The sequence below is a fragment of the Paroedura picta genome, chromosome 4 (assembly GCF_049243985.1).
Source record: "Paroedura picta isolate Pp20150507F chromosome 4, Ppicta_v3.0, whole genome shotgun sequence".
NCBI lineage: Eukaryota > Metazoa > Chordata > Lepidosauria > Squamata > Gekkonidae > Paroedura > Paroedura picta.
Genome location: NC_135372.1, coordinates 129,494,831 through 129,516,206, shown reverse-complemented (window position 1 = coordinate 129,516,206; position 21,376 = coordinate 129,494,831). Strand labels below are relative to the sequence as shown.

The 21,376-nt window shown below is 44.5% G+C and overlaps 1 protein-coding gene across 1 annotated transcript in view; it reads right to left on the bottom strand.

Annotated features, from left to right (window-relative positions):
- TSHZ2 (teashirt zinc finger homeobox 2) overlaps positions 1-20,717 on the bottom strand; it is a 421,574-nt gene extending 400,857 nt beyond the window's left edge. Inside the window, exon 1 of the mRNA XM_077335642.1 lies at positions 20,549-20,717. Coding sequence (XP_077191757.1) covers positions 20,549-20,588 — 40 coding nt within the window. The 5' untranslated portion in view covers positions 20,589-20,717. The remainder of the gene's footprint in view (positions 1-20,548) is intronic.
- Between the last annotated feature and the right edge of the window lie 659 nt (positions 20,718-21,376).

The following is a 21,376-nucleotide window of genomic DNA, read 5'->3' as shown; positions in this document are numbered from 1 at the left end:
CCCTATTCGTTTTGCAACTGAGCGGGGATTAGGACACAGATCTCTCAGCTCCTGGTGCAAGCTTAATATCACATTGGCTCGCTCAGTTCTAACCAGAGCCTTGAAGCCATGAGGCTGCTGAATATGGAGACAGACCCTTGATCTACCAAGAGCAGTGTAGTCCGTGTCTCAGGGCAGCAGCCCTCCAGATCTGAAGACAGGGGGATGCCTGTTCAAATCACCCTCTACTTGATCCTTTTAAACGTAGATGCTGGGGATGGAATGCGGGACCTACTGCATACAAAGCAGATGCACTTCCATTGAGCCGTGGTCCCACCCCATGCAATTGGGTGCAATGGTCTGAAGATGTGCAGGGCTTCAATGGAGCTGTGCGTGGAAGAAGAAGAAGAAGTAGAGGAAGAGGAAGAAGAGTTGGTTCTTATATGCTGCTTTTCTCTACCTGAAGGAGTCTCAATGCGGCTTACAGTCGCCTTCCCTTTCCTCTCCCCACAACAGAAACCCTGTGGGGTAGGTGAGGCTGAGAGAACCCTGATAGTACTGCTCGGTCAGAACAGCTTTATCAGTGCTGTGGCGAGCCCAAGTTCACCCAGCTGGCTGCATGTGGGGGAGTGCAGAATCGAACCCGGCATGCCAGATTAGAAGTCCGCACTCCTAACCACTACACCAAACCGGCTCTCCAGTAAGCAACTCCATCCAAGAAACCATTAGGAAAGCAATTTGCCACACGGTCCAAGCCATGCAATCCAAACCGGCCATTTCTTGGAATGTTCCCGATAAATCCAAAACCTTCCTCTCAAAAACTGTCACATGACCATCGTGGCTTCAGGGATTAAAATGACGTTGGTCCATATGTGTATATCTGAATTAAGGTCACTATGAGCAAACTCAAAACTTTCAACATGCTTGACTCAAAACCCAAATTGTTCTGATGGGAAGAGAACCAGTAAGGTTTTCCCATTCAGTAACCAACACTGCCTTGTTTGAAAAAAAATTTTTTCTCTGAATGGATAACATGCTAACTGGAACTCGGTTTTCCAAATTGTTCTTTCTCATCCATTTCTGTCAAACTAAATTATTTATTGGTGTTTCAGATTTCCCCCAAGATGCACTTCAGACTGCCATGCATTTCAGACATTCTTTAGTTATAATTAGAGACTAGAGCTTAAATCACAAAATTCAGATCTGAGGCTGCAACTCAGAAAGCTACTGGGGGGGGCTTCTGTAACATTTAGCATATTCATAAGCATTGCAGGATGTCTCCCGTGTCAAATATATCCTAAATAATTTTAGGGGCTCTTCTTATGCCAGACTATCACAAGTGTACCAAAGCATAATGGCTGGGCCTCACATATTCTCTGCTGATCTTGATAGATTGCCCTGCAATAACTCCTATTGCTAAAATGTTGCTTAGAAACTAGTCCAAAACCCTAGACCAGGGGTAGTCAACCCGTGGTCCTCAAGATGTCCATGGACGACAATTCCCATGAGCCCCTGCCAGCAAACGCTGGCAGGGGCTCATGGGAATTGTAGTCCATGGACATCTGGAGGACCACAGGTTGACTACCCCTGCACTAGACCCAAGGCATTGCTTAGCATTGTTCTGTCCAACCAGAGGAGCTGCTGACTTTGTTTTCTAGGACCACCCTTTGGTGAAGCACTGAATGCTATTCTGGAGGATCTCAAAATTTCATAAATGGCTCTCCAGAAGCTAGAATGGATTGGCATGGAACAGAGAAGACAATTGTATATGTATCAAATACCATGCATGAAACATTAGCAGTGTGCTTTTGGAGTGGGTAATTTTTTTAGGTGGGGCACAAAATATCTCCAACTAGTGCCAGCCCTAAGATATGTTTGTACACTAGACCAGGCTTTCTCATCCAGGGTTTTGTGAAGCCCTGGGATTTCCTGGTGGCCCTGGAAGGGTTTCCCAAATGGTGAGAATTAATTAATTTTTAATATTTTTAAAAAAATTGTTAAACATTTATCAGGTGCTATGACCATATATGGTCATGTTGGCCCACCCTCCCCTTTCAAAATGGCCAATGATGGGCCTGGAGGGGGTGGGAAGGGGAGGGACCCCATGTGAGCGTGTACACAGCTCTGCTTCCCAACCATATTCTGCACGATTGGGCCACTTCTGGAGTTTCTCAAAGCCTGAAGAACAGTAAAAAATTTGAGAAAGGCTGAACTAGACAAAGGACTGAAACAATAAATCAAGCTGATAGACTGGCATTTATGCCAGCCAGATTAGTTTCGCTCAGTCTCACCTAGTTCTCCTCTAGGCAGCAGCCATGTAGCTTTGGTACATGATGGTCAAAGATGATGCCTCCTTCCTTTTTCACCAGCAGAAAAGCTAGCTAACTCCAACCCTACCTGTGTCTTATATAACCCAGAGAGTTACAGAGCAGAAGGGAGGAACACATGCCTCCAGTAACACTGCCTGAGATAACGGCTTCACATTGTTTCACAGCAAGAACAAAATGGCCTCAGATATTCCAAGGACTGTACTGCTGAAGTCAGGTGCTCCTTTCTTGTCCTGAAAGAAGTCACGTGAGACTAGACCCTGAAAGTGATGTCATGTTGCTCTAAGATTCCGCAGAAACTCTATGGTCAAGCCCACCAACTGACAGTCTTCAATGTAAGCCATTTGATTAAAAATAATAATACAGCAGGAAGTAACCCCAGAATGATTCAGGAAGGCAAAAATTCAATGACTGGCAACTTAAAACCTGGGCGTGGTTGACTACCATGTGGGTTGGTGAAAAGAATAGGGAGTAACTTCCTTCTCTCGTCCCCAAGTTCTAACCATGTTTTTTTTTTTTAACCTGGCCAGTCATTTCATCCCGTAACATACACAACAGTAACCTGGAAGAAAGGAGAACACACACAGGCCTCTATACCAGGCTTTCTCAACCAGGGTTTTGTGAAACCCTGATATTTCTTGACAGTTCTGGAAGACTTTCACCCAATAAATATTTAACACACGAGTGTGTGTTAAATATTCATCGTTGTGTGATATAATCATATATGGTCATGTTGACTTGCTCCCCCCCCCCCAATATCCAACAATGAGCCTGGGAAGGGGAGGGGCCCCAGGTAGACATGTACACAGCTATGCTTCCCAACTATATTCTGTACACAGCTATGCTTCCCAACTATATTCTGGGGTTTCTTAATAGTAAAAAGTTTGAGCAAGTCATCCCAATACGAACCAGCATTCTCCTCTAACTGATGCATTCAGCTTTCCATCTCCCCCAATTTGGTTTCTAGAAAATCTGACCTGCTGCCAAATTTTTCCACCCCCTGCTCCTGTTACTATCATGTTCAGTGCCATCTGCATGCTGGGCCCTGAGGCTTTAGGGGAACTATTCGGAAGAGATCCATCAACGTTCTTCCTTGTTTACAAATTTTTCGGGAGGGGGAGTCCAAGGTTCATCCTTGTAGTTGCTAAAGTGATCTGGGCAAGCTGCTTGCATTATGCCATCTCCAGTTTTTGAAAGTGTTTATGCTATTGGCCGTGATGTTTCCACGTGAAGCTTTTGCGCTGAAGTTTTTGCAAGGAAGTTGCCTTGCATGGCAGGGAAAGCAGAATGTTAACCATTTAAAATAAATTAACGCAAGCAAAACGGTCCACAATTAAAAATGGGTTATGGACTCCCGGAATCGCACTCGATTCCATCATCTCTCAAGAAGATGCCAGAAATAAATCCAATGGGAAGTGTGGAAGGGTTTGCCACGTAAGCAATGTTTTGTTACCTTTTGACAAGAGAAAATATTTAATACCATTATTTTTCCTCCACAGCTCTGAATATTAGTTTGAGTGTCACAAATAATTAAATGCTTATGACTAAGAGACATCTTTAGACATTTTGACAATACGCATTAGGAGATGCTTCAAGAGAAAATCTGCCAAGTTCAATTTTTATTATGGTACTAAACAATGATGAATTTTGATTGAGTTTGTTCTATACCTTCCCCCCACCCCCTTCCTAAGAAACAGGGTAATATTCAGATATATTACAAAGAAACAGCAACCATATTCCTCGTTTCCCTGTGTTTAAACACAAGCATTTGGCATAGCTTCAAGGACAGCATAGTTGTGCTATCTACTTCATTACATGCTTTTTTCATTGGACAGGTGGGAAAAGAAAAGGATTCCAATTAAGGGTACATATGGACATATCTTTCTAGACCTGCTTCCAAATGGCTAAGTGACTACAAACAAACAAAAAGGTATAACACACAGGTTAAAGTCCAGAACCTCATACACACATGATGCTCCCACTGCTAACTATGACAGATGAGGTCACAGGAGAACATAATCTCCTTACCCTTCACCAGCCCTTTTCCAACCTTTTGATCATGGAGGAGCCCCTGAAATCATTTTTCAAGCTTCGAGGAGTCCCGAAAGTTATGTCAGTTGGACATGCTCCTCTGCCCCACACCCCAGAAGTTACGTGTCACCAGAAGTGACACCATGACCTTTATTAACAGGCAGGGTTGAGGAGGACTGAGTGGAAGGATGGACAGACAGGACCCAGTTTAAGACGGGAGTAGGCATGGAGGCTCTGCTCCCTCCCAGGCATAAAAACCATGACAGAAGTCACTCACCCTTGGGGAGGGAAGCGGTGGGTTCCCTAGCTCAGGGGTAGTCAACCTGTGGTCCTCCAGATGTCCATGGGATACAATTCCCATGAGCCCCTGACAGCATTTTCTGGCAGGGGCTCATGGGAATTGTAGTCCGTGGACATCTGGAGGACCACAGGTTGACTACCCCTGCCCTAGCTTATGGCTGAGTCTATTAAGTCAGGAGGGAAAGTGTCGTGGACCCCTTTTTGGAGCTCCTGTGGACACCCGGTTGGGAATCCCTGCCCAACACAGTCAACAATTAGACTGCTTTGCTTGTATAAGAGTGGAATCTTATCCACTTGAGTCACAAAGGGTAAGGGGTTATGTTTTCCCTTCTCCATATTTATAGTTCTAAATAAAAGTATTTCCTGCAGTCCATGATGGAGGGGGAGGGGAACAGCAGCTGATCACCTTGTTGAATAGTTGCTGATAAAAAGCAACACAAACAGGCCACATTTTCAAAGCTGGATGACAGAAGGCAGTAGCCTTCGATTTTTCCAGACTCGGAAGAAACAGGGTTGCTGGCTCTAGGTTGGTAAATTCCCGGAAATGTTGGGGGTGAAGTCTGAAGAGGGTGGAGTTTCGGGAAGGGTGAGAGCTCAGTAGGGATGCGATGCCATGGAGCCCCCCCTCTTGAGGTTGCCATTTTCTCCAGGGGACCTGATCTCTGAAGATCACTTGCAATGCTAAGAGATCTCTCGGCCTCCACGTGAAAGTTGGCAGCCCTATAAAGAAAGCACAGTCAATCCCAACTTGGAGCTGGACTCACATTCAGGGATCTACCTCTGGGAACCCACTCATTCATTCCCTCTCCCTCTTTCCTCTCGGGAGCCAGCGTAATATAGCTGATAATAGCGGAGGCCTCTAATCTGGAGAACGGGGCTTGATTCCTCGCTCCCCTGTATGCAGCCAGCAAGGTGACCCTGGGCCAGTCCCAGTTCTCTCAGAGCTCTCTCAGCCTCACCGACCACACAGAGTATCTTTTGGAGGGGAGAGGAAAGGTAGGTGATCGTAAGCCGCTTTGAGACTCCTTCGAGTAGTGAAAAGTGAGGCACAAAACCACCAGCTCTTCTCTTTTTTCCCCATCGCCCTTAATTTTCTCCTGCTCTCACAGCTTCACTGGGGGGTGGGGGGGCTGGGACAACTTCCAAGTCAAATCGCAATGGGGATGGCATATTGGCCACAAGTATTTGGTTTGGTCTGGCTTGCCATGGCTGAATATATGTGCCACCATCCTGATGTCAAACCGGTCAGTCCTAGAGGAGATCAGCCCTGACTGCTCCTAAGAAGGCCAGATCCTGAAGATGAAACTCAAATACTTTGGCCACCTCATGAGACGGAAGGACTCCCTGGAGAAGAGCCTAATGCTGGGAGCGATCGAGGGCAAAAGAAGAAGGGGACGACAGAGAATAAGGTGGCTGGATGGAGTCACTGAAGCAGTAGGTGCAAACTTAAATGGACTCCGGGGAATGGTAGAGGACAGGAAGGCCTGGAGGATCATTGTCCATGGGGTCGCGATGGGTCGGACACGACTTCGCACATAACAACAACAACAAACCTGATGTCAAAATGCTTACAGAGCACCAAAGTAGCACTGCTTTTGCAAAACTGGCTGTGTATTCCCCATCTGAGTGATTCTCACCATGATTTTGGCAGCACAGAACTCCCATGCAAATACGTTTTGGGGTAAACGAGGGAATGGCTGTCCACAGCCGTGGGAAGCCAGTGATGGAAAAACCTGGGCAGTGTAAATGAACTGCTAGTTGGTCCCCTGATATTAGGTAGCACTTAATTCTGCTTCCTCGCTGTGAGTACCTTGAACAGTTTGCCGCTGCATGATATCATTGCCGGAGAATGCTCCATGGATGCATTGCGCCGGGCATATCCCTGAAAAATTTGGGCTGAGCCAAAATTACTGTTGTGGGGAGAGGAAGGGAAGTCGATTGTCAGCCACTTTGAAAGTCCTTCGGGTAGTGAAAAGCAAGGTATGAAAGCCAACTCATCTTCCTTCTTCTTTTGCAGGGGAGGGGGGTCTGCTGAAAAATGCCTCCACTCTGAAGATTTTTGTCCTGCTGCTCCTCATGAAGATGATCACTAAGCCCATCTCAGCCCTCCAAATAATACATAAAACAAACCCTCAGAACACAGGGCAAAGGAAAAGCATGCATAGTGCAGGAGGGGAGCACACACACACAGCAGATATGCTACATACCAGCATGATGTCCACCTCTTGGTGTGATATCACTATGGCATCAGAGCATTTATAACCCTGGTATAACCCTCTGCAGGTAGGGAATACATGGACATTCAAACTGTGGTGACACATGGTGCCTTACAGCACGGGTAGTCAACCTGTGGTCTGAAGCTGTCTGCCCATGAGGTTGGGAGTTCAATGGCTCAAGGTTGACTCAGCCTTCCATCCTTCCGAGGTCGGTAAAATGAGTGCCCAGCTTGCTGGGGGGTAAACGGTAATGACTGGGGAAGGCACTGGCAAACCACCCCGTATTGAGTCTGCCATGAAAACGCTAGAGGGCGTCACCCCAAGGGTCAGGCATGACTCGGTGCTTGCACAGGGGATACCTTTACCTTTACCTTTAGTGACTGCTATAATGCAACAGTAGCACAATACTTAAAAATATGAGAGTACTGCTATGGGATTTGCTTGCCTGAAGAGATATTCTTGTCCACTGGCTTCAGAGCTGCCGAAAATTGTTCCTTTTCTTATGCTTTTAAATTTTAGTTGTTTGGAGCATTCTAGATTCAACAGCTCCTTTAAAAATAAACAATTTGCATCATGTTTTAATTTTCTTTTCTTTTTGTAATCTGCACTTGCCACTTTTTAAAGCCATCTTGGTTATCTGAGTGCTAAAGCAGTATAAGGATGCTGTGAATATAGTTGGGAAATAAATAATCTGTCTTTGGTCGTTCCAGTGCTGTGAGGTCTTTCCAGTTTTGAGCTTCATCTATTAGGAAATGCCCAACAAACAAACCCCAGTGCGATGAAATTGGCATTCCTCTTTAGGAGACGGAATCTTTCCCTACCCTACGACCTTGACTAGAAAAAGGCTATCACAGGGCTTTAACCTTTTCCACGGGAGAAGGCAGAATAACAATATCCACCTCTCACAGCTGCTGAGATAAGTAACTAACTTCAAGAGGACCCTTGGAAAAGCTCAGATGGCATGAGCTGAGCGCTTGTAGGCCCGTTATGCCCGCACATTTTACTGAAGATTTTCAGAGCAGTAAGCCTTTAATCTTGAATTCGGATTCTGTGCCCACCTTATGCATCAATGGGGTGGTGCCCATTTTTAAATACATTTACACAGATGCCCTACAACAGCTGCATCTTCCCTTTCAATCATTGTGGTTCAGGGTTTTGTGCATGCATTTTAGTGCAAGTTTGTCGAATGAAGGGGAACAGAAAGGAAGGCAGGTAAGGGGGGGGGGGACACCTGATGCTGAAATTGAAAAGACTTTTTTTTAACTGACCACCAGCTGTGAAGCCCTGTTTTCTGTATTGCTGAGCATTAGGAGATTCTCTGCTCTGTTATCAACCCTTGTGAATAATGCGAAAGAGTCACATGATCTCATAATACGGGGAAATATATTAAATGTACAGAATGCATGGTGGAATCCACTGACACGGGTGCTGCAAGCTGTGATCATTGGAAATGTGTGTGTGTGTGCATGCGCCTGTACAGTCAACTGCAACTCTGCCACATGTTGCAAAGGTCTGCAATATGCATGGGGGTAGAGTTCTCTGGCACAAACTCTAGAGAGCTTTTTTTTAGCCTTGTGCTACTAAATTGGGGGGGGTTGTGGGGGGATATGTTCACAGATGCCCAGTGCAGCTGCACGGTAATGCTAATTTCGTGCCGTTCCTTGCAAATTCGCATGGTTTTCTCTTTGTGATTATCGAATTTGATCCTGCCTGCTGATCATGAGCCTGGCAGTTTTTCAAAGCTTCTTCTGGGCAGATAGAACGTTTCCTCCAAATGGATCAATCCCGAGCGATTCTAAAGCTCAGCAGTTCACAGAAGGTCCACACGGCTCAGCCACCATTTTAATGGTAGGTTTCCAGAGACTGCCATGATGTTTCCCCAAAATGCTTTGTTCACTAAAGCATTAAAGGGAAAAATGGTTTCAGAGCTGTAGGCTTCCCATCCCAGTCTACCTCTCTCTTTATATCTTATATCCGATTCAGATTTATTGATAGACAGCTCCAAGCCAGATACAAAAAACACTTACAATCCCGGAACATCACAATAATTATTACCAAATATTGTAAACCAATAATTTCTCATAACAATAGGGAATTTAAAATAATGTTAAACAGGAAAAGTTTAAAAGAAAAATTAAATTACCGAAATTCATAACAAATTTTTGGTACTAACATACGTTTGACATTACTTGTGAGCTACAGCACAATATTTAGCTACCTGTTTAGAGACAGCAATGTTTTTCTTCCTCTGATGCTCCAGGAGACAGAATCAAAAGGGGAGCAATGATCTTGCAGTGTACCACACAGAGAGGGCACCTAAGGAAATCATGGCCAAGGGTCTCCAGTTCCCTTGACCCACACGTGCACGTTCTCTCAACCTTCAGAATCTTTTTGTATCACCCCTCTAACATTGCAAATGGCAAGACAGAACACATCTTACATCTTATGTCAATTTAATTTGATGCTGAAGATCCCCTTTTATTTTGTTTGCATGCAACAGTGATATATATATATATATATCACTGGGCAGCTCGTTAGCAGGCCTGGGACAGAGCTCCTTAGCAGGCAGTCAGCAGGCCGGGAGGCCCTCGTTAGCAGACCCGCCACTACGACCCTTTGTCCAGGGCCATCTCCCCTTACCTGCTGCTGGCTCCAGGCACTGAGGCACATCTGAGAGGAAAGAGGCTGGAGTCTGGAGATGGAGGGTGGGAGCTGCAGGGGCAGGGCCAATCAGGATGCAGCCACCTTTGCCCTATTCCAACTTGGACAGCCGGACATGTCCCACCCCCAGGCTGTTTGACAAATATATAGAGGAACCATGGATAAGGATAGCAATGAAGATGCTACTATTTGCCTTATTTTCAATCCTCCTTTCAAGACAGTACCAGCATAGAACTAAACCTCACACAGCTTCTTTTAAACTTTCCCCATGTTTCTTCAATTTTTTAAAATTCAGCAATCCAAGCCAATTGTTAGTCTCATATCACTAGATGCATGCTGCTTATTTTTAAAAAACACACCATTAAAATAAGGGGAAAATGGAACTTGTACACTGGTGAAGGCGGGAGGATGGTGGAAGGTGTAGAGTGGGTCAAACAACTTTGAAGTCAGCAGGAAGTGATCTTCGAGGGGTGGGGAAATGGTGTAGTGGGAAATCCAAGGGAATCTGTATGCTTTTGAATTACCTTCGGCTTGGAAGTGAAACAAGGGGGAAATCAGCACAAAAGCACTCTCCTGGGGAAACAGCGACCAGAAAGTGAACTGAGTGCTGAAGGGAGCAAAATCAATACAGAAAAATAAAGAAAACCCCATGGACATGCACAGTGAAAATGAGGGAAAACAAAATGCATAATAGGGAATAGACTCCTACCTTCCAATACATGACATTTTGCCAAGCAGATCTATTCAAAATCTTGAAATAGTTAAAGCACATTCATTATGTTGCTGATTTAATTTGTATCCCGCATTTCTCCATTTTGAAGGAGTCAGGAGAACCCCCTTCCCACTCATAAGTAGTTTCTTTCCCATGTTGCTCTTCTGCCACACTGTCCAGTATTTATCAAATGCAACAGTGAGGTACACACCTCTGTAGGGTTTTCCCCCTATCTCCTCGGTACCCAAAGATGACATCCTGTTTAAAGACAGCATTTCACTCTTTCCTGAGAAAAATACCCGCACTCGTTTTATGGGATGGAAAGAAAATTTTCTCTCCCAGATATACAAAAAAGTACAAAGAACAATTTCAGCCTTTATTGGTATGTGTGCAAAAGACCAGGAATATAAACAGTCTTTTAACCTATATATTCTGAGTCCTTTGATCCCGAAGCTTCAGTTCCTTTTCCTTTCCTAAACATAGTCACACACCAAGAGCTGAAATCGCTCAGTGGATTTAGATGGATATAATTATTTTCATTAAAATCACAAACAGCATGATGTTTCCTTTCCCAGTGCAAGCCTTGCACGAATCTTACAGAAACAGGCCAAAGACTATAAGCAGGAGTAGCATTTGGGGACTTTTTAATAACATTTCCTTTCCTTTTTTTAAAGAAAAAAAAGTGATGATATAATATAGAAAATCATTTTTCAATAAGTTAACATCAGTTCTATTTGAGTTGGATATTTTAGAAAGAGAGCTTCCTTTCCATCCCCCCCCCCACCCTACACACACAACAAAAACAGCTCTGACTATAAACCAGAATAGGAAACCTTCAGGGAAATTGGGCCTTTTCTAGTCTGCATACACAAAATCAGGTTTTTCAATTAAATTAGTCTTTTGAGGGTGATACCGGAAGAACCAAAAAAGCTTCTTAAAACCTTATTGCTTTTCATATTTGCCACCTGGGGCTATGGACCTGATCTTTCTCAGTGAAAAGTTTCTGTTGCCCGTTACTGTTCCTTTCTTGACACGACCAATTTTAACGGTTTTAAAGATGGATCGTGTTATTTTCACACGTTCAGTGGTTCGGCTCCTCCACAGCCATTTAAGGCAGAAGATGGTGCCTATCAAAGTCCCTTTTGCATCATGAACAACTTTAATGAGGTAGGGTATCATTAGATGATAGCAGTTTTATGCTGAATGCAAGGAGCGAATGTAGGCACTTACACAGCAAAGAGCAAGATAGAGAAATAATAGATACAATATGCAGAGATGAAAGGAGCGAAGACGGCATCTCATTTGCATAAATACAATAAAAATGCAGCATTAATGCTCAAAACTTTTTCCCTCGGAATTCTTCCCCCCCCCCCGAATAAAGTTGAACAATATTATGTTTATTATCTCAAAGAGCTGATAAAGGAAGAGAGCGCATTTCCCACACACCTTGCAAACACATCAAGTGTTACTGCAAAGTTTCTGGCTATTAACATGCTTTGATTTAATTGCTCCTCATGGCAGATCGTGTCAAAATTACGTTATGAAGGCCACACCTCAAAAATAGGCGATGGAATTAGAACCCAAAGGGAAAGAGCCCAACTGAGGCCCTCTTATTCTTTCTGCCACTTATTTCACAGATACGCAAATCCTAAATATTTTATACAGCTAATCGTCATAAATGTTTGTTTGTCTGTATCGCGAACAGGAGGGAAATGTTGTTAACCCCCCCCCCCAGGAAAAAAAAACCCTGCCAAAGTTACCTCAAATAATCAATTCTGAAAACATTTTTTTTGAGGAGGGGGATTTTGATAGTTTTTGTGCTACCCGCCATGTGTGTACCTGAGTTTACATGTATGCGTGGGGGCCGAGAGCACAAAGACACATTTTTGTGCAATTATGTTCCCTTAGGTCTCCCTAAAAGAGATTTACTTCAGCCTTGGTCAAGACTGGTTGGAGTGCATGAAACAGCATCCCTGCAGACTATATATCACAAACAATGTATTTTTTCCCCCCTCAGAGTTTACAACTCTCCGGTTTTTCTACCAGTTGTCGCGGCTTTTTTCTTCCTGTGCTTCTGAGGGCAAAAAACATACTTCTTCAGAGACAAACCTCTTTGTAGATTTAAGCCAACCTCAAGTATGCTATTTATCTCCTGTTTATGTTTTCTAGTTTTTATTCTCCCTCTTTTTTTCAAAAAAAAAGAGGGGGGGGGGGATACCGATCAAAGGCAATGACCAAAGTGAATGGCTGGATGTAAGGGATGAAATCGGTGCTTCGTCTGTGACACATTTCTTCTAAAAATATTGCATAGGCTATTTTTTTTGCTCTTTCCAAAAATGAACATTTTCCCATCTTGCAAATGTAACATTAAGCATGTGGGTTTAAATATACGTGACCCCAAATACCGAGCGCCATGCAATGGAAGGTAATCCTGGCATGGAAAGGCACAATATCAGTTTCCAGATCTGAATGGCACTTGGGGGGAGGGAGGGATCTGATGCTCTCAATATTTGGATACTGTTTCTTTGAAACCACGGCCATCGAAAACAGCCTGATGCCCATTTTTAAGGACTTCTGGAAAACTAGGCTGCCTTTTGTTCCACTGCCTCCCAAAGATGAAGCTCCAGTGTGTATGTGTGTGTAGGGGGGGGGGGGGGAGAGAATGCAGAGAAGCATTTCAGTTGCATTTGTAAGTGCAAAGAAATATCACAGTAATAATGCTATTGATTTAGAAACACTGCTTGAAAGCCAAATACAGCAAAGAAAGACAGACCTCTCCAAGGACTCCACAGGGAAGTTCTGCAAGGAGGCTAAGGGCAAAACATAACTCATGCCATAGCCTTAATAGCACCCTTGTATATGTTTGTTCCAGATTAAGGGCTTAATCTCAACGTACTTTCAACTACCTGGTCTAGGAACGCCTGCAATCCTGGGCACATTTCATTTGGGAATAAGCCCCACTGAACTCAGCCTGGAGTCGCTACTGAATCCGGCATTTGTAGGGTTGCCCAGATTGTGGGGGAAGTGTGCACGGGACACTTTCCCAGGTAGATCCCAGGTTCTTGTACTTTTTAACAGACAATGGGGGGGCACCCTTCAGATTTGTACAATGAATGCAATTCAAGGCTTCTGCTGGGGGGGATAAAATATGTTCCCTAGCTCCAATGCTGAGTTCGAAGGGCCACAGCTTGTAGGCGCACATTCCGGGAGGTGAAAATTTCACAAGCCTCTTCAATTTCAGGATGAATTATTTAAAAACAACAACAACAACAACAACAACAGCTAAAAAATAACAAAGGGCTTTTTTTCAAAAACAAACCTTTCCAGAGGGGGAAGAAGAGCTTGTTTGTTTGTTTTTTTAAAAATAGTATCATCCACACCTCCCCTTGTCGACGATAGGATCTGAAAGATTTTTTTTTAAGAAAGATTGTTCTACGTTTGCAGCTAACATGTCATCCAGAGGAACAACAGGATTTAATGCCAAAAATGCATTCATTTTTTTTGGCTAACATCTGAACTTTGGAAGACTGAGCAACAACTTAATACAATGGCTGTTATACCTGCAGTTGACACTGAGTACCTAATTCCTAGTTCCTTAGATGGATATTAAACCGGACTTTTCAGGAGAAAATACACACATTCACCACGTGCCAGGATGCTCCGCTGCCATCTCTACTTAAAGGATGTCATGGAACAGTTGTTAGGAAAGGACTTTCTTCATGGGAGACCTCAGGATGGCTATGGGCAAAATGGATAATCCAACAGACTGATTTGGGCACGCAATGCGGCTTCACAAGCTCAACTGGAGATAGGCGCTGCCACCAAACTTGGCACAAAGCAAAATGTTAAGAGGTTCTGGCTCAGGCAAAATAGGAATTTGGAGGAAGATTTCCTCGATCACTGGAAAACTAGACTAAACCCAAATCACAAGAGTCCTGCTCTTTTCTTTTCTTTTTCATTCATTTGTCATCAAGATCTCTACTGCACTTTCCCACCATTTAGGCTTCTGAGTAAGTTGGATCAAGAACAATTCGTAAGGACTACCCTCTTCTCATATGGATGTCTGGTCTGGTTGTTTCTGCCAGGTTTGTGACACAACAAATGATAGCAAAGGGATGTACAGGGGTCAGATTTGTTCCTACAACGTAGAGAGTTGCCCTAATGGGGAAAGGGCCTTATGGAACTGTCCTCCTTGCTTTGCTGATATTTTTTATTAATGTATCCATTGTATTTATATACCACCCTCCCCGAAGGCTCAGGAGTATATATACACTGACCAAAGATAAAATAGAGATTCTAACATCCTTGGCTAGAAACCTAGAATCATAGAGTTGGAAGGGGACTCCTGGGTCATCTAGTCCAACCCCCTGCAATATGCAGGACACTCACAACCCTATCGCTCATCCACGGTAACCTGCCACCCCCTTGAATCTCACAGAATCACAGAATCATTGTACAGAAACATGCCATTCCTTCCTCTTGTACACACACATTTCACCCTTTTGGAATGATGTGTTCCCTGGTTTATTAACAGCAACATGTAACAGTACTTTTTCTAATGATCTGGTACATATATGATCCTTGTGGAAGACGGAAACTACCGAGGGGAGGGGGGAGCAGAGGTCTGAACAGGGACACCACTAGAAAGAAGATGGACTTTTACCAAAGTTCTAAGATGAGTAATGGGTTCTGCGGCTCTTCTGTCCTGGCTTGGAGGACCCAAGGAAGACAGAAAAGCATTAGAAAAATTTCGGTCTGTGGAGATGACTGTGACCCAGTGTGGGTGTTTAACCTGAAGGGCCCCAAATCCTGGAGCAAGCAGCCCTGTGTTTTAAATTTGAAAACGAAGGCAGAAATAGCGGATATCTTCTTTACAAAATGAAGGTTTGAGTCCATTGGTACCTTTAAGAACAACACAGCTCTTAGGCAAGCACCCTTCTTCAGAAACACCTGCAGAAGTGCCTGTGCACAAAACATTTATACTTTGAACAAAATGCGGTTGGTCTTATAGGAGCTACTAGACTCGATCATAGCTATCCACCAGAATCTCTGTGCTTTACAAGTTGTTAACACTGGAGATTGAAGAGCACAGAGGTGAAAATGGGAAAACACAAGAACTCCTTGTATCTGTACTCTTATGATTCTTGTCTGAAGAAGTGTGCATGCGCACAAAAGCTCACACCTTGAATAAAACTTTGTTGGCCTTAAAGATGTCTTTGGAATCAAATTTTGCTCTGCTACTTCAGACCGACACGGCTACCCAACTGAATCTCCTAGAACTGGTGTGTATTATGAGACAGGAATGATAAAGCTCTTTATACACAGCGAGAGGTGCAATCACAATTATTACTGATGCAACAATCAGGGTGGGGGAATCTTTGAATTGTTACCAGCTACTAACAGACATGACTTGTTCATATCAATGACAATCTGAACTCCGCAGCATCTAATTTAAGGACTGATATAGTGATTCCTTCAGGAAGGAAGGAAGGAAGGAAGGAAGGAAGGAAGGAAGGAAGGAAGGAAGGAAGGAAGGAAGGAAGGAAGGAAGGAAGGAAGGAAGGAAGGAAGGAATAGATGATTAATTACCAAGTTGCAATGTATCGAGGTATGGACATTCGTACTTGTTAAAGTGCTTGCTCATGACATCTTACCAATTGTTCAGGAGACTTATCAAATAATTTGGGGGAAATGCGTGGTTGAATTGTAACCTTGACTGGGTTTGATTCACCAAACACAAGTGGTAACAACCAAGATGGCTCTAGAACCAGAAAGGAACCCTTTCATTCATCAGAGATGCAATGTCACACACCCCTTCTTTGTGAACACCTTTGCTTTTGTGTCAAGGTAATGAGATGGGGAGGTAAGCTAAAGAATTCTGAAGCAAGAGATATTTAGATGTTTTTGATGTTCGCATCCTTTCCTCAGGGGAGATAAAAGAAAGACATTGCAAATCTTTATAGCCTCTTAATAATATTACGGCTTGGAGTAATATAATGCAAAAGCAGAATCTTTAATATTAAAGGTGTACATATCTACCCGTACTACATTTCAGACTAAGGTCCTCTACCGTGGAAGAATGCAGATTGCCCGATCTGAATGGATTGCTCGCTAGTTAAACAACCTGTATTATTAAGGTGCAAATTGCAACTTTTAAGTAATGATTGCTAATAGTCTCGTGTTTACTGCCACACAAGGATTTTCATGAAAACAAAATCTGCATTATTCATTTCTAGCTCCCGTAAACAAAAGTAAATGCAGCTGGTTGCTCGCACTCTCTGTTGTACTTCTGAGCTTTCGTTTCTTAACAGGGCAACCTATCAGAGCCCAGCAAAGGGGAAAAGGAGAACCAAAAGGAAGACCCATTAACAGTGTTGAGCCCAGGTGTACATTCGGCCGCCATAAGCAGCATATGAGCACTTAGCAAAAATAAATACACACAGCTCCAAAAGCTGCAGAAGGAAAGCAAGCCTTAATCATGGGAACTGTGTTGAAAAGATATTTTTGAAGTAGAGAATTTTTTTTGTTCAAATTAACATATCAGTTTAGTTTTAGTCTTCACCCTTTCCCTTCCCTTTAGCTGTGATGGGTCATCATGAGCTACCTAGTACCCAGAGACAGCTGCATTATATATATATATAATAATTCAGATACCATATTCTGGGCCTGATGTTCATTTTTCTTGCCACAATGTAATCCCATTGGATACAGGAGAATTCCTCCTGAATGGCAGCCATGGGTGAAGAGAGGAATCAGACCGACAGTCTGTAAAGCACCTTGGGCTCTTTGGGGATGGGAGATAACAATGGACATGTAATATATCACTACAAATAAATGTATGATGTAATGTCAGAGACTGACCTAAAAATATTCAAACATCTGCTAGAAGAATTATGCAGACAATAGTGTGTGTGTGTGTGTGTGTGTGTGTGTGTGTGTGTGTGTGTAGGGGGGAACAATGCTGCTGAGAAATGAGTCAAGGTAAGCACATGTGTTTGAAATAGGTGCTTTCCTGACTCAAAGTATGATTTTAAAGAGAGAGAGAGAGAGATTCTAAGCAAGAAATGTGCCACTGTCAACTCCAGCATCTCTACCAATCCCCTGACATCGCCAGGTTTTCTGTCTCCATAACATCTGATATAAGGATTTCAGAGTTTCAAATTAATAACGAGGAGAGGGAAATTGCCCATGTAGGTAGATTTTTTGTCAAGCAGTGGGGACTTCCCTGCTGATTCACTTGCTTGTTCTCTCTAACCTTTATGCCGTTCATTAATCAAATGAGAAACCTGCTTTCGAAGTCCAGGCTTGGCCGTAATTATTTACAGTTGTGCATCGGATTTAATTTTGAGCAATGACCACGGCAGCTATGCCCGGAATCGCAACACTACCACCTTTCTTTTCGGAGAGGTGAGCCCCCCACCCTCCCCCCCCCAAAAAAGTTGCAAACTTTTTCTCAACCAACACAATCGCAACCTCGACGAAGCTTAAATCCAATGAGCCTTCAGAACACTACGGATGCTTCGGGTTCATAAAGAAATATAAAATAACAGACTTGCATTGAAAGGAAGCAAAAGCAAAGGATCCTGCCAAACATCTGGATAATTCATTCTTCCCACACTCCTTCCCCATTCTGCCTAAGGCCACATTGTGGCACAGCAGTCTTCTGAGACCGGATTTGCTTTATGGAACAGGATCCTGACACTCCAGTTCAGAAAATGAAAGTCAGGACGGGATGATGGGTGGGAATCTCACAGCAAGACCGCACGCCCTTAAACCGGAGTGAATTCAAATTAAGAAGTTTTTCGTCCACCTGAAACAAAACAAATGGGATTGCAAAGAGAGGGGCAAACTGGGCAACAGGGCAACCTGTTTCACGGGGGTCTCTGGAAGTGTGGGCTGGAGTGATTCTTCAAATGATCTTTGCAACCACCACTTCCTCCAAGTTCTTTTTTGTGAGAAGCAGCATCTTGGACAAGGATCAGAGATGGGACAAGGTAACAACCTAGGAAGATGTCATCGTACTGAGGGTGCCTGAATCTCATGCGTGCTCCTTCTCCATTATCTTTATCCCCCCCAATCTAGCATGCTTAGAGAAGAAAGCAAATGAGAAAGTTGGAAGATGAGCACATTTCTCAAAAAAAAATTTATACTGGGGGAACATCTATCTGGATGTGGGGTGCAGCTAAGATTCCCAGTGGGAACTGAAATACTTTCCTGAGTGGCCCGACTCTCATTTATTGAAGCACTGAAATCCTTGATAACTAATAAGGCTTTTTGAGAATGTTTCGCAGAGAATCTAAATTACCTTTCCTTACTACAAATAGTTTACTCTCTTTTTTTGGGGGGGGGGGAGAATAACCATGTGGCTCTAACTCTAACCTCTTCCCCTCGAAGCTGTTGTCTCTAACATCTACACAAACAGTGAAGAACCCCCCCCACCCCAACAAGATTCCCTAAAGGTGTTTGCTATTGATTTATATGTGCCTCAACAAACGTTGCAGCAGAACATTTTAAGCAGCCTTCGGATTGTAGGTCCAGTCCTAATTGGCTCGCATTTAATCAAGGATTATTTAAGCATTAGTTGAACAGCTAATGTTCATCCAAGTCACAATAAGTGTGGAGGGAACTGCGGAAGTTCAAACTGTTTCAAGTTTGCAGAAAGTTTCTCAAACCTATCGCTCCCGCTTTCTCCGGAAAATAATTGTTCCCCTTTGAAAGCTTTACTCAAATATAGGTTTATTCAAATTGATGATTTACTCAAATGCATGTCATGCAAGTTTCCCTCAGTTTTTAATGCTTTATTATTTAGGCTCCTAAAGGGAGTTCACAGAATGAACTGGGGATCTGCAGGCCAACAGCAAGAGTTAAAAACAAAATCCCCAACAAGTTAGCCACACTGTACAGCACTGATCTAGACAAACACAAAGGGGGGGGGGGGAAGAAAGAAAAAATCCCACCCACATTAAAGTCAAACAAGATAATAATTGTGTAGGTCTGGCTAGGAGATTCTAGAGGGCCAGGCTTGCATCCCTGGCACTTGGGTTACCATAGTGAGTGATTTATTGATATATATCAAGAATGAATAGATCAAAGGCAGCAAGATGACAGGTGATCAATCAAATGTCAAATCAAAGCTGGCAATCAAGTGGAAACCTGATTTTTCCCCCCTAGTGGGTGGGTCTAGTGGCAGAAAAATAAGCTTGTCTCTTGAACAGGGCAGACGCCAAACTATTTTCTTTTTTCGTAAAGCGGTCAAAGCCAACTTCTGTGAAAACACACACCGAAACCCACTTTCCGAATTAACTTCTTGCAGACAGGCCTCTCTCTGCCCATTTCTTCCCAACCCTTCTAAGTCATGCTGTCCAAACGCACCTATATATTTTAAAAGTTGTAAAGCGTTTCAGCTCCTTATACAAATTAATCATAACCTGGCCGGATTTGCCCCTCGGAACCGAAACCTGAATCACAATGCGCAAAAGAAGGAGAAGGAGGAGGGGAAAAAAGTTGGAATTTAGGGATTGTCTCTCAGCCTTCAGAATGCTCGTTTTATTTCCTGTTACGGTTTCTCCCTCTCTCTTTCTCTCTCTCTCTTCCTTTTCACCACCGCTGATCAAAGGCTTTGAAGTTCAACCCGCGGGTTCATCCGCGGAGACAACCTCCCCTCTTTATTTCCTCGCACAAACACACACACAGACATAGACAAACACAACACACACACACACAAACACACGCAATTGCCCGAGAGACGATGCTACAGGAAAGTATATTTTCTTGTGATTGTTGTGTTTCTTTTTTTTTTTTTTTTTTGAGCCTTCTTTTACAGCAACGCGAGCCACCGTCTCCCTGTACGTCTCTACCTCTCTGCACAGGGATGCGCCGCAAGGATGGGGAAAGGGGGGCGGGCGAGCCAGAGAGGAGGGGGAAAGGAGGCGAGAATCCGAGCGGAAGAAAGTTGGGGGGAAAAGTTTAAGAAGGGCGTCAGGCTGCGGAGCGCCAAGGCGAGCCTCGGCAGCGTCTCCCGAACAGCCTGGGCGCAAAAATTGCGGGCATGGAGGATGTGTGTGTGTTTGTGTGTTTTTAGGGGGGGGGGGGTGTCATTGACTAGAGTTACTCCAGGCGCGTGTGTCTGCAAGGGAGAAACAACCGGGGGAGGGGAAGGGAAAGGAGGGAAGGGGGGGGTGGCTTGCAAAAAAATTAAACAGCCGCTCCAAGAAAAAAGGGTGACCCGAAAAAAAATGCATAAAAAAAAAGACACCCCACCGGCGGGGGAGGCCGGGAGGGCTTAAAGGTCCGCCGCCGCCGAGAGCGCGCTGGCTCCTTACCTGCTGCCCGCTTCGGCGCCTGCTGCTTCCTCCTTGGCATCGCGGCACTTTCTCCAGCCGCACTTCGCTGCCCAGATCCGGGAGCCCTGCTCGGTCGCTCGCCGCCTGTCTCTCGCGGTCGCTCCTCGCTCGCTCGCTCGCTCGCTGGCTGGCTGGCGGAGTCCTCCCCCCCCCCCTTCTCCTCTCCCCTCGGCTGCTTTCCCTCCCCAGCAAACCCGGCGGCGGCAGCGGCAGCGGCGGCGGCAGCGGCAGCGGCGAGCTCCCTCCTGTCTCCTTTGGCACTTCAGTGACGAGCTCAACCTGTCCGGATCCTTATTCTTACAGGATTCTGCTTTTTGAAAAGAAAAGATCGGGGGGGGGCTGGGGGGGGGGGCTGGGGGGGGGCTGGGGGGGGCTGGGGGGGGCTGGGGGGGGGCTGGGGGGGCTGTGCCCTCTCTCTCTCTCTCTCTCTCTCTCTCTCTCTCTCTCTCTCTCTCTGCGCCTCTCTTGTTTTGTTTGAACTGTTGCGAGACTTGCTTTGATGCAAAATCAAAAAAAAGGAGCTCCCGGTGCAAAGGCAACCTTCACAGTGCCGGTGTAGGGAGAGGGGGCCGGGATGTTTTCAGTGGATTCCCCCCCCCCCCGCAAGAAAAAAAAAAGATTTACCAAATCTCTCCCTGGAAAGAGTTTGTTTTTAAAGGGGGGGGGGGGTGGGAAAAAGCAGCTCGGGTGTAAGGTTTGGGCGATCTCCTTTTTTTTTTTTTTTGTCCCTGCCCCCCCTCTCTTTAATTCTCCCCCCCCCCTCCTCTGCTCGCCGCCTCCTTCGCGTAGATCTGTAGGGCGGATTGG